Source organism: Bos taurus, chromosome 6 (genome assembly GCF_002263795.3).
Source record: "Bos taurus isolate L1 Dominette 01449 registration number 42190680 breed Hereford chromosome 6, ARS-UCD2.0, whole genome shotgun sequence".
Classification (NCBI taxonomy): Eukaryota; Metazoa; Chordata; class Mammalia; order Artiodactyla; family Bovidae; genus Bos; species Bos taurus.
Window position 1 is genome coordinate 29276865 of NC_037333.1, and position 13088 is coordinate 29289952.

The 13088-nt window shown below is 40.7% G+C and overlaps 1 protein-coding gene across 2 annotated transcripts in view; it reads left to right on the forward strand.

The window, feature by feature from the left end:
- UNC5C (unc-5 netrin receptor C) overlaps positions 1–13088 on the forward strand; it is a 425239-nt gene that overhangs the window by 340568 nt on the left and 71583 nt on the right. For both annotated transcript variants that reach the window (XM_005207736.3, XM_002688134.5), the window contains exons 5-6: positions 7521–7701; positions 11418–11585. In XM_005207736.3, coding sequence (XP_005207793.1) covers positions 7521–7701; positions 11418–11585 — 349 coding nt within the window. The remainder of the gene's footprint in view (positions 1–7520; positions 7702–11417; positions 11586–13088) is intronic.

The following is a 13088-nucleotide window of genomic DNA, read 5'->3' on the forward strand; positions in this document are numbered from 1 at the left end:
CCATTCCCTTCTCCAGTGGACTACATTTTGTCAGAACTCTCCATCATTACCTGTCTGTCTTGGGTCGCCCTACATGACATGGCTCATAGTTTCATTGAGTTAGACAAGGCTGTGGTCCATGTGATAGAGATCTAAAAATGTGTATAACAGAGTTGACACTACTTCATGTCTTCTTTGCTCATGCATTTAAGAAATACTAATTAAGCACCTACTGTATGCTAGTTCTGGGCCATGGGAATATAGCAGTGACCAAAAAACTAAACCCAAGTCTGTTAAGCTTACATTCTGGTAGAGGAGACAAGTAATAAGTAAAATACAGATTTTATGAGATGAAGAAAATAAGAGTGTGAGAGTGGGGGCATAGGCAGAGGGAGATGTTGCAGTTTTAAAGGTTGATTATGAAGTGGCTCATTGAGCAGGTGACCTCTGAGGAAAGCCCTGAAGGAGAAAAGAGAGCAAACTTACTGGGAAAAGATTTTTCCAAGCAGGAATAATCAAATTCAACATCCCCAAGACAGGAGGGTCCTGATGTACATAAGAACCAGCGTCTAAAGAGGTGACAGAATGGAGAGAGGAAACTAGGTGATCTCAGAGAGTCTGGGGTCCTAGTATTGCAGGAGATCCTGTGGGTTCCTATAAGGACTTTGGTGTTGACACTGAGCAATATGGGGAGCCATTGGAAGGTTGGACATGAGGTATAGCATAATCTGACTTAGGGTTTAAAGACCTCTCTAACTGTGTTGAGGATAGATGTTAGGGCCAAGGGAAAAAGCAAAGATAAGACAGGAAGTTGTTGCACTCAATCCAGGAGACAAATGATGGTGACCTGCATGGAGAAGTGAGTGGTGCTGAAGGGATGAGAAGTGGTCAAATTCCAAATGCTTCTTTGGTGTGGCATAGGCAAAGGGAGAGGAAGAGAAGAGTCAAGTTCAAGTCTGAGGTTTTTGAGTTACTGGAAGGATGAGGTTGGCCTTAACTGTGACAGATAAGGTGGTGGGAGGAGCAGGTTTGGAGGGCAGTTGGGAAAGTTGTTATTAGACAACTGAGTGGGCTTGTAAGAAGACAGTTGGATGTATGAGTTTGGAGTTCAGGGACGAGGTCAACCTGGAGATAAATTTAGGAGTCTTCTGCGTGAGAATGGATGAGCTCACTGAGAAAGTGAATGTGGATGGAAAATAGAAAAAGGAAGAGGTCCATGGACAGAGCTACCCAGGGAGAGCAGACCTAAGCTCAGAGAAGCTGTGGACAGTGGGAAGAGATGGTACAAAAAGTAAGAAAGTGCCCTGTCTGGAGAAAGTAAGCACGGAGGAGGGAGAAACCCATGGGGTCAAATGCTGCTGCTGAGTCGAGTTAGTCAAGTACTAAAACCTCAGCAGTCCATCTAGCAAAGTGAAAGGAGTTAGTGCCTTTGAAAAGAGCACTTCTAACAGTGGAGGCGAGTGTGAATTAGAGTAGATCCTGTAGGAATGAAGAGGACACAGACTGGAGAAATGTGCAAACAAGGATTGCAAGGTGTTTCTTAAGATGAGCAGAGAAATGTGGGGGTAACTGAAGGCAGAAATGAGTAGCGATGGATTTTCTTGTAAGTTGTGAAAAATAATCACACGTCTGAATGCTGGTGGAAATGACTCTGTGTAGAGGGAAAATTAATGATGTAAGAGAGAAGAATTTCTGGGGCGTGGTCTTGAATAGGAGAATGGGAGTAGGATGCAAAGGACAATGAGAGGTGAGGCGGAGTAACAAGGGAGGAAGGTGGCTGCAGAGCAGAGGTGATAGGTGGGTAATGGAGCTTTGGGAGATCTTGGTCATTGATCAGCTGAAACTGAGGATAGAAGGGGAGGTGTTGTCTAAGCAGCGGAGAAGGCAATGGCACCCCACTCCAGTACTCCTGCCTGGAAAAGCCTATGGACAGAGGAGCCTGGAAGGCTGCAGTCCATAGGGTCGCTGAGGGTTGGACACGACTGAGCGACTTCACTTTCACTTTTCACTTTCATGCATTGGAGAAGGAAATGGCAACCCACTCCAGTATTCTTGCCTGGAGAATCCCAGGGACGGGGGAGCCTGGTGGACTGCCGTCTATGGGGTCACACAGAGTCGGACACGACTGAAGTGACTTAGCAGCAGTATCTAAGCAGAGAGGAGAAGGTGTGAAACAGGTGTCTAAGAGTGTGGGACAGTGAACAGAGGATGAAAATATAGTACAATATTTGGGGCAGAATTTAGGGCCCACTTGGGTTCTGCCATCACGAACTTATGATTAGGCCACCCAGCATGGCTTTGCACAGCCACATTCCTCTGTGAGGAGAAGAAGGTGGAGCAGGCAGTGCAGATCCAGGAGGCTGCTCACTGGACCCCCAGGCCCGGTGGTGCGTTGGGTTTGGGAAATCAAACATTCCCTATATAAGAAGACTCTAGAAGAAACAGCAGCATCATAAGGAGCTAGGATTTAGAGAAAGTTTAAGAAAGCAATCTGAAAGAGGTTGAAATTTTGGAGGACAATGATGCTATGTTCCAAGGAAGTGAGGAAGGATTGGGAGAGTTTTGGAGGATGGGTGATTGGGACGTGCTGAGCAAGACGGAGATTCTGTTGCAGGAGGTGAGTGATGGCCTGCACCAGACCCGAGCTTCTTGTAGAGATGAGGTCTCAGAACAAGGCGTTGTGAAAGGCTGGGAGTCCTGGGGCATAGGGGACTGGGAGGGGGACATTTTATCAAAAGCCAGAGTCCTTGGCTCTTTTCTTCATTCCCTCACTATTTTCTAGCTGTAGATCTCATTGTTTCTTCAGACATAGGCATACAGACTATCCCAGTGTGGAGAACAGATTGAGGCAGAGCTTCCCTGGTTAAAGCTGAAGGGGAGGAAGGCAGTATCCCTCAGAGGGCCCAGGAATGCTGCCACGTTTCTAGAGCTCCTCAGAGAACCTCATATCTCATGTAGTCATTGCTCATGCTGAAGAGAGACACTGAGGAAAATGCACAGCCATGCATAAGAGGGTAGAGATTACATACCCAATAATCACATAAGTCTTTTTAAATCCTTTGTCAACAGTGCTGATTGCTTTTTTTATTCCATGTAATAAACTTTTCAAATAAACAAGTGGTTTGCAATATCCCTTGGGATCTCTTCATGTCGTTTATGATCTGGATAGCATTGCTGTTTTTACCTATTATGCACATAGAAAAAACCCATAGTTTTGCACAATCTTGACTTAATCGATTGGGTTTCTTCAGAAGCAGAGCATGAAGCAGAGGTCTGAATGCAAAGGGTTGGTTATGGGAATGCTCCCAGGAGAGCCTAGTCAAAAGACAAAAGGAGAGACCCAGAAAATGTAAATTTAGGAGATGTGTTAAGGAGGTAGCTTCAGTGTGCAACCCTACAAGGGAGCTCTCGAGAGTGACAACTCAGATTCCAATCTGATTAGACAGAAGGAATATTTCCACACCTGTGAGACCATACCAAAGGAGGAGGTCTCAGGGGAAGCTGTGAGCCCTTAGGTACTTCCAGGCAAAACATCCAGGAGTCTGAGGGCTATTCTTCAGAGAAAAGTAGCAGGCACAGTTCAAGAAAATTGGAGATACCAAGGGAACATTTCATGCAAAGATGGGCTCAATAGAGGACAGAAATGATATGGACCTAACAGAAGCAGAAGATATTAAGAAGAGGTGGCAAGAATACAAGGAAGAACTATACAAAAAAGATCTTCATGACCCAGATGATCACAAGGGTGTGATCACTCACCTAAGCCAGACATCCTGGAATGTGAAGTCAAGTGGGCCTTAGGAAGCATCACTACGAACAAAGCTAGTGAAAGTGATGGAATCCCAGTTGAGCTATTTCAAATCCTAAAAGGTGATGCTGTGAAAGTGCTGCACTCAATATGCCAGCAAATTTGGAAAACTCAGCAGTGGCCACAGGACTGGAAAAGGTCAGTTTTCATTCCAATCCCAAAGAAAGGCAATGCCAAAGAATGCTCCAACTACCACACAATTGCGCTCCTCTCACATGCTGCTGCTGCTGCTGCTGCTAAGTCGCTTCAGTCGTGTCCGACTCTGTGCGACCCATAGATGGCAGTCACCAGGCTCCCCCGTCCCTGGGATTCTCCAAGCAAGAACACTGGAGTGGGTTGCCATTTCCTTTTCCAATCTCTCATATGCTAGTAATGCTCAAAATTCTCCAAGCCAGGCTTCAACAATACATGGACTGTGAACTTCCAGATGATCAAGCTGGTTTTAGAAAAGGTAGAGGAACCAAAGATCAAATTGCCAACATCCACTGGACCATCTAAAAAGCAAGAGAGTTCCAGAAAAACACCTATTTCTGCTTTATTGATTATGCCAAATCCTTTGACTGTGTGGATCACAACAAACTGTGGAATATTCTGAAAGAGATGAGAATACCATCTGACCTGCCTCTTGAGAAATCTGTATGCAGAATAGGAAGCAACAGTTAGAACTGGACATGGAACAATGGACTGGTTCCAAATAGGAAACGGAGTATGTCAAGACTGTATATTATCCCCCTACTTATTTAACTTACATGCAGAGTGCATCATAAAAAACGCTGGACTGGATGAAGCACAAGCTGGGATCAAGATTGCCGGGAGAAATATCAATAACCTTAGATATGCAGATGATATCACCCTATGGCAGAAAGTGAAGAACTACATAGCCTCTTGTTGAAAGTGAAAGAGGAGACTGAAAAAGTTGGCTTAAAGCTCAACATTCAGAAAACGAAGTTCATGGCATCTGGTCCCATCACTTCATGGGAAATAGATGTGGAAACAGTGGAAACAGTGGCAGACTTTATTTTTGGGGGCTCCAAAACCACTGCAGATGGTGACTGCAGCCATGAAATTAAAAGATACTTACTCCTTGGCAGGAAAGTTGTCTAACCAACCTGCTGCTGCTGCTGCTAAGTCACTTCAGTCGTGTCCCACCAGGCTCCTCTGTCCATGGGATTTTCTAGGCAAGAGTACTGGAGTGGGGTGCCATTGCCTTCTCCAGTGTAGGAAAGTGAAAAGTGAAAGTGAAGCCACTCAGTCCTGTCCGACTCTTCTCGACCCCATGGACTGCAGCCCACCAGGCTCCTCTGTCCATGGGATTTTCCAGGCAAGAGTACTGGAGTGGGGTGCCATTGCCTTCTCCACTAACCAACCTAGACAGCATATTAAAAAGCAGAGCCATTACTCTGCCAACAAAGGTCTGTCTAGTCGAGGCTATGGTTTTTCCAGTGGTCATGTATGGATGTGAGAGTTGAACTATAAAGAAAGCTGAGCACTGAAGAATTGATGCTTTTGAAATGCGGTGTTGGAGAAGACTCTTGAGAGTCCCTTGGACTGCAAGGAGATCCAACCAGTCCATCCTAAAGGAGATCAGTCCTGGGTATTCATTGGAGGGACTGATATTGAAGCTGATACTCCAATACTTTGGCTACCTGATATGAAGAGCTGACTCATTGGAAAAGACCCCAATACTGGGAAAGATTGAAGGCAGGAGAAGAAGGAGACAACAGAGGATGAGATGGTTGGATGGCATCACCAACTCAATGGACATGAGTTTGGGTAAACTCTGGGAGTTGGTGACGGACAGGGAGGCCTGGTGTGCTGTAGTCCACAGGGTCGCAGAGTTGGACACGACTGAGCCACTGAACTGAACTGAATTGATGCGTCTTTGAAAGACATACACACAGACACACACAACCCCCAGGAAGCCCAACAGTACCTAGATTTCTAAGTGGAAAACTTTCTTTTGAATGGCAAAGATAACCTGCATAGAGATTCAGAAGATATTAATGTCAGCTTTCAATTATCGGCATGCAGTTTTTTTTAAATATTTTGAATCTTGCTATCTTTTCCCTTGAACTTCTAGCAAGATTGTATTACCACACGTGATTGTGTGTGTGTGGCAAGTCACTTCAGTCATGTCTGACTCTGCAATCCTATGGACTGTAGCCAGGTTCCTCCATGGAATTCTCCGGGCAAGAATGCTGGAGTGGATTGCCATTTCTTCCTCCAGAGGATCTTCCCAACCCGGGGATTGAACCTTCGTCTCTTAAGTCTCCTGCATTGGCATGCAAATTCTTTACTACTAGCACCACCTGAAAAGCCCAGATTACAAAACACTTGGGGCCAAATTTTGAGAAAATCCAGGTTAAGCCAGTGTGTCTCTTACCAGCTATATCTAAGCACAGGATTGAATGTGCTGTCTTAAATAAGACAAAATGCATGTTTAAAACTCCACTATTTTAGATGGACTTCAGTCTTCTTTCACTTTCATTGGTTTAAATACCTTAAATGTAACTGTTGTTTCAAAACTTATTACAAATAGTCATTCTTATCTACATCCTCATATGTTTACTTCAAGGTGATTTCTGTTTTTCCCTTTAAATTGTGGCCTCTCTTCTAAGGATTAGAGAAGCATTATTTTAGAGTCCCAGTGTTACACGTAATTTGTGTAACATCCAGCCCACTGACAGATTTAGAGATTAATTTCCAGACCTCTTGTAGTGCTGGGGGAAGCTCCTTAAGATTTTGAAAATGGCAACATTGTTGACTCCCTACAAGTAAAGGTTACTTGTATCTATATCCACACTAATGCACAGGAAAGTTTAAGTGTGGTAAATATCAGTATGTTTTGCTTTATTGATAAACCTTTGAGGAAGAAAAGCAATTTATGGGACAAAAACAGTTTATCCTTCTTAAGGATGTATTTTACAGAATTTGCTTCCCTCCTTTCATTCTGTAAGGATAACATTGATGTTGCTAAACTGAGATGTACATAGGAAAAATAGTTGAGTAGTTTTGAATAGTCACGTCTTAGGTTCTCCAGAAGCAAACCATGAGAGCCAAAGATTTGATGCTATTTAAAGACAAAAGGAAAGATTTGACTATGACTTATATGCTCTTTAGATCATATTGAGAGTTGGTAGAAAACCTTTTTGTTCCCTCCTAAGTATTTTGGCTTAGATACATCTCTAAATATGTGTTTGCTACATTTTAAAGTAAGTGCATTTTCAGGGAAATTTAATCCATATGTTTCAACAAGACATAAATCATCCAAATGTTGTTTTATTTGAGCTGCATGATGTCTAGGACGCCTTTTGAGCTTTTTTGATAGTCCTTATATTCTTTTCTGAAAAGCAGCAGGTAAGTTGCCAAGAGTAAACAAATCAAATAGCAAAAGGTTTGAGTTCAGTTTGAAATGCTTCGCCCATTATTTTTGATTGGGTTCTGAACTTGGCAGTGCACATCACCTATTCCTGCCTGCAGGGCAAAGTGAAAACGATTTGAACCCTGTATTTCCCAATTGGGTCATTGACATTTGAGAATAATGTAGTACAGACAGAATCAGTATGTTTGGCAGGTGAGTGATACTTAACATGACCTCAGAAAGTTACTTCCTCAAGTTTGCAGATTTCATAGCATGGAACAGTGCTGTTCACGTTGCAGAACGAAAGTCAGGCCTGGCAGCCATCGAGGGATTCATACCAGGGATTTATCTGTTTCTCTTGTGCATCTTTAGGTGGAATGGTTGAAAAATGAAGACATCATCGATCCTGTTGAAGATCGGAATTTTTATATTACTATTGATCACAACCTCATCATCAAGCAGGCCCGCCTCTCAGATACTGCCAACTATACTTGTGTTGCCAAAAACATTGTCGCCAAGAGGAAAAGCACAACCGCAACTGTCATAGTCTATGGTGAGTGAACTTTGTGTGCCTCAATCTGGTTCAGGTCAAACTGCAGCCTCTCATTTTAGTGTTAGAATATCAAGTGAAGAGGGCCCTTCTCAGTCCCCATTGCAGCTCTCTTCCTGCTTCCCATATGGACAGTGAGGTTTCACTGCTTTTCTGATACTCATAGGAAACCTGGACTTGGAACTTCTAGCCCTTTGTCAGTTTATAGGACAGTAAAGGAAATCCACTGAGGGATCTAACACTGTAACAAGCATAAATGTCCTGAATTTCAAAATGAACTCAAGAATCCAGGAGGGTTCCCTGCTTCCCGAAGCCCTGCCCCGCCCTTCTCAGCCTGGACTACCAAGACCTAGAGGGAGTTCTGACATGAAGATACTTAAAGCAACCTTCTGCTCTTTCTGTGGGCCTCAGGAGAGCGATTGCAAGACCTCAGGTAAACTGGAGCTGACATGTTCTCCAAACACATCAGAGCAGCTTTAACTGCCTGGAACTTGCTTTACACTCCATCAAGGACATCCAGTGTGAAGACAAGGCCTGCCGTTGTCATACAGCCCTAGTCCTAACCCTGTAGCAAGCTGCAACATGATGACTTCTTCAGAGAGCTTCTCTTCCATTCTCTGGCCCTTTCTAATCCATCTCATCCCTAAGCCTAGCATTTCTCTAGAAGGACTAAATGATTCTGCACCCACTTGTGCCACTGCATGTGATGTTTTTATCTCCCTGTTTTAGCACTCAGAAGTTTTCTCATTTCACGAGTAGTTCCATCTGCCCAGTGAGGCTTTTAAGCTCCTTGGTGGACAAAGAGACAACTCTGTACATTTATGCTTCTTACAGTGTTAGATACACAGTAAATCTTTATATTCTTGGTGAGTTATTGTCTGAGAGGAAACTGAACAACCCTGAGAAATATTTTGAGGTTCTACCTCCACCAGAACGATAATGGCCACCACTTAGAAGGTAAGGGGGCTGTTCATGGCTCCTTTGGTGTTAAATGACACTTCAGGAGATTTGTCACTGCCAAGTACATGGCTCGTGGCACTTCCTGCAGGTCATACTACTTGGCTGGATGCATCCTCAGGCTGCAGGAGGTTACGAAAACAGAAACTACTGTGCCATTCAAAAGGCTGAATGTAGTGATGCTTTAATGCTGTCATTGTCATTACAGGACAGATGCATACTTCTTTTTAAAAAAAATCCTCTGAATACTCTGAAGTTCAATTTCCTTAAGTCACAGTGAAATGTTTCCCACTTTTTGTCTTTTTCTAGACTTTCTGAATGACTTAATAAACAGTGCTAGAAATGCAAAAAAATTAGGGTACATCACAGTTTGTACCAATTGTAAGTGATTAATGAGGGCAGACTCTTAAATAGATGTACTACATAGATGCAGCTCTTTTCCTATGTATAGCATGTTCTCATTATCCATAAGCACAGGCCAAACATTGTCTTTAGTAAGGATCAAACACAAGGAGCTAAAGCATTTTGAGTTTAGCAAACAGTGTGGCACTAGGGCTTGGGAGTCTTCTGTTCTAGGCCTAGTTCTGGCAGTAACTAGCCTACAGTCGGACACTTAAGCATTACAATACTCAGAGCACATACCTCCTTCCCCATAAAATAATGGAATAAATCTAGAATCTTCAAGACTGGTCTTCTTCTAAACGTTTATGATTATTAATTTCTCGTTAAAATCCTAGCAGAGCAGCACATGTATACTGTAACCCCAAATATCAGCTTGCCAGTATGTTGGTAAGAAATTTATACTGACAGTTCCACATTTGGAGTTTCGTCAAGGTGAGTGGGTTAAATTACTTTTGGAACACAAAACTCTGTCAAACGTCTGCATGAAAGAACATGTATTCTTATACAACAGAATAAGTTGTCCAAGGCTCATAGGTTGGGCTCACTAGAAGACCACAGAAAAACATATACATTTAACCAGTATTTCATTTTTGAGCCTGTTGTTAGTATCATTTTTAGACTGCAAGTATATATTAATTACAGAAAATTTGGGAAACAGAAAAACATCAAAGAAAAAACCTATAATCTTGTCATTTTGTCATCCAGAGATAGCTTTAAAAAAGATGGATATATATACTACTGATATTTTCTTAACATACATAAGATTTTAAAATAAGGGATCTAATTTTTTTTTTACTTAAAACATAATGTTGAAATATCCATGTATTATTAAATAGACTTCTACAGCATTATTTTTTAAAATGTGTTCTTTCATTTAAGTATAGTTGCATTACAGTGCTTTCCCTTTGGCAACCAGCAGTCTATTCTCTGTCCCTTATTCTGTGTCATATTTATTTTAGATTCAACCTATAAGTGATTTCATATGGTATTTGTCTTTTCTTTCTGACTTCACTTCACTTAGTATGATAATCTCTAGCTGCATCCATGTTGCTGCAAATGGCATTGTTTGTTCTTTTTACCACTTAGCAGTAGTCTACTGCATATGTATGCCTCATCTTTTTTACCCATTACCTATTGACAGGCGTTTGGGTTGTTTCCATGTCTTGGCTATTGTGAATGTGCTGCTGTGAACATAGGGGTGCACGCAGGCAGCATCATTTTTAATAGCGGCCTGGCAGCCAATCTCATGAACATAGTATATTTACCATTTTCCTATTGTTTAATGTCCAAATTGTTCTCATTTATTTATCTTTATACAAAAAAATAAAGGTAAATCTTCATACAAAAGTTCTTATCTTGATACAGGAAAAACATAATTCTCCACTGAAAAATAGCCTATGTCTCTATATATAACACATTCATGATTATTACCTATTGTGTAAGATCCTAGAGAAGGAGATGATGGGCATGTGATGTCCCTATATAGGTTTCTGTTATCTGAGTAGCACACTTCTTCACCATCAAGAAGTAGATGCATATACTGTTTGTAGCATGTTTTAACCAGCAGAAAATAATTTTTGTTAGAAATTGCTTAATTATAGTAATTTCATGGACTCATATATTGAGATATGAGAATATATCAGTATTTTCTAGAGTGAAATCTCTAGAGGTTAAAAATAAACATAGTGCTAGACAATAAGTTTTATAATCGCATCTATACTGACAAGTCCATCGAACATCATAAATAGTCTTTATACACAAAGTATGTGTCAATTGCAGTTACATCAGCTAATTGCTGATCCATTCAAATAAATATTTAGTTGTAAATCCAGCTATCAAGACTTTTTTTAAAAAATAGATTCGCTTATTAATGAAAATAAAAATTCTTGAAAGGTTATAAAGTTTATATATGCTAAAGATCAATAATCATCTATTATTAAGGAAAGGCTAAATGATTTTATCAGTTACCATGCCTCATAGCCACCTGCAGCCTTGGTACAAGGATATAAGCATATTATTTGAGATAAGTTGTCAAAAGTATCAATAATTTTTGGAGCTTTACTAGGTAGGGGGATGTTTTTTAAAACAACAGTGGCTAAGGAGAGGAGAACACAGTTCTATTTTCTGAGTAAGTAAATAGATATTGATAATTCATTTTATTTATCCCTGTGCTTAGATTTCAGTTTTGTAGTAATAAAATTTTGAATGAAATTACATCCAAGGTCTCTTCCAGCTTTGAGGTTTTTAATTTTTTTATGGTCACTTGGGATACAACATTCTTGTTTATGTTTGATATGTGATTTGTGCATCTCTGTGTGTATGCATGTACACTTAATTCATGTTTTATCATTTACTTCCAGTAAATGGTGGCTGGTCCACTTGGACAGAGTGGTCTGTGTGTAATAGCCGTTGCGGACGGGGGTATCAGAAGCGTACAAGGACCTGTACCAACCCAGCTCCGCTCAATGGTGGTGCCTTCTGTGAAGGGCAGAGTGTACAAAAGATAGCCTGTACCACGTTATGCCCAGGTAAATAAACCAGCATCCTCATTCCAAATGTATCCTCTCATTCTAGAAATATTTTAGGGTATATATACATAGGTTTATTCTAGACCTGAATGTGTGATAGATAGTATGTAAATCCATCATATCATCCAATGCCCACATTACTGGGAAATCACGACTTTTTCCCCAAAAGAGCACTTAACTTTAATAATTACATTAACATGCAAAATAGTATGAAAAACACACAGGAACATAATCCCTCTATATTACTCAACAAAACTGTTGGAGCCAAGTTTGCAGAATCTTATAATTCAAGGCATTTGAGCAGCATTGAAAGCCATACATTTAGGATAACAACATTGATATTCAGAAAGTCAAGGAAATTAATTGGAACTGAAATTTAGAAACTGTTTGAGGTAAAGTGCTCGATATTTGGTATCAGTTTATGGGCAAGGGCAAAAGTTTGCAGAATCTTATAATTCAAGGCATTTGAGCAGCATTGAAAGCCATACATTTAGGATAACAACCATTGATATTCAGAAAGTCAAGGAAATTAATTGGAACTGAAATTTAGAAACTGTTTGAGGTAAAGTACTCGATATTTGGTATCAGTTTATGGGCAAGGGCAAATAAAACATTTGGAATGAATTAAAAGGAAATCTAAGCTTTGTGACACATGAGCTGATAGATTTTGAAAATATGATGCAGTCACCTATTATCTATACATGTTCAGTTCAGTTGCTCAGTCCTGTCCAACTCTTTGTGACCCCATGGACTGCAGCATGCCAGGCTTCCCTGTGCATCACCCAACAGTCCATACATGAATACAGTAACATGTCTATATATGTCAGTCACCTCTTTTTGAGTTATTTGCAATTGTACCTATAACAGGATTGCATCCCTTTGCCTCTGAGCATCTTTCTGTGCTCTCTTATGTTGTCCCAAGCTCTTATCCTTTGGTAAATTGAAGTTAATATCTGCTGAAACCAAAACCTACTAAAATGTCTAATTATATAATATATTGAAAAATTAAGCTAAAATTATTATTAGTGTATTCCATTGGGGTAGTTATTGTCACTTTCATTATTTAGATACAAAGACTCCTCACTTGCCTTTATTTTGCCTAACTTTTGTCAGGTTCATTCTTAAGTGGAACCTTTCTCAGAGACAGGTTAGAGAAATGAACTGGAGAGAAAACCATAATCTAAATTTTGTCATTCCTATGCTAATTTTCCAAGTATCAAAACAGTATCCCACACTGAACCCTTATAAGAGCTGTTATTTATGGAACACATTTTGACACTTAGCTAGGCTAAGAATTTCAATATTTTTTATCTTGTACTCTTCTTTATTCTATCTACATACTGACTCCCACATTTAGAAATACACTAAGCGTTTAGTTGAGCTTGCATGGTGGCTCAGTGGTAAAGAATCCACCTGCCAAGACAGGAGACACCAGTTCAATCCCTGGGTCAGGAAGATCCCTGGGAGTAGGAAACCCACTCTAGTATTCTTCCCTGGAAAATT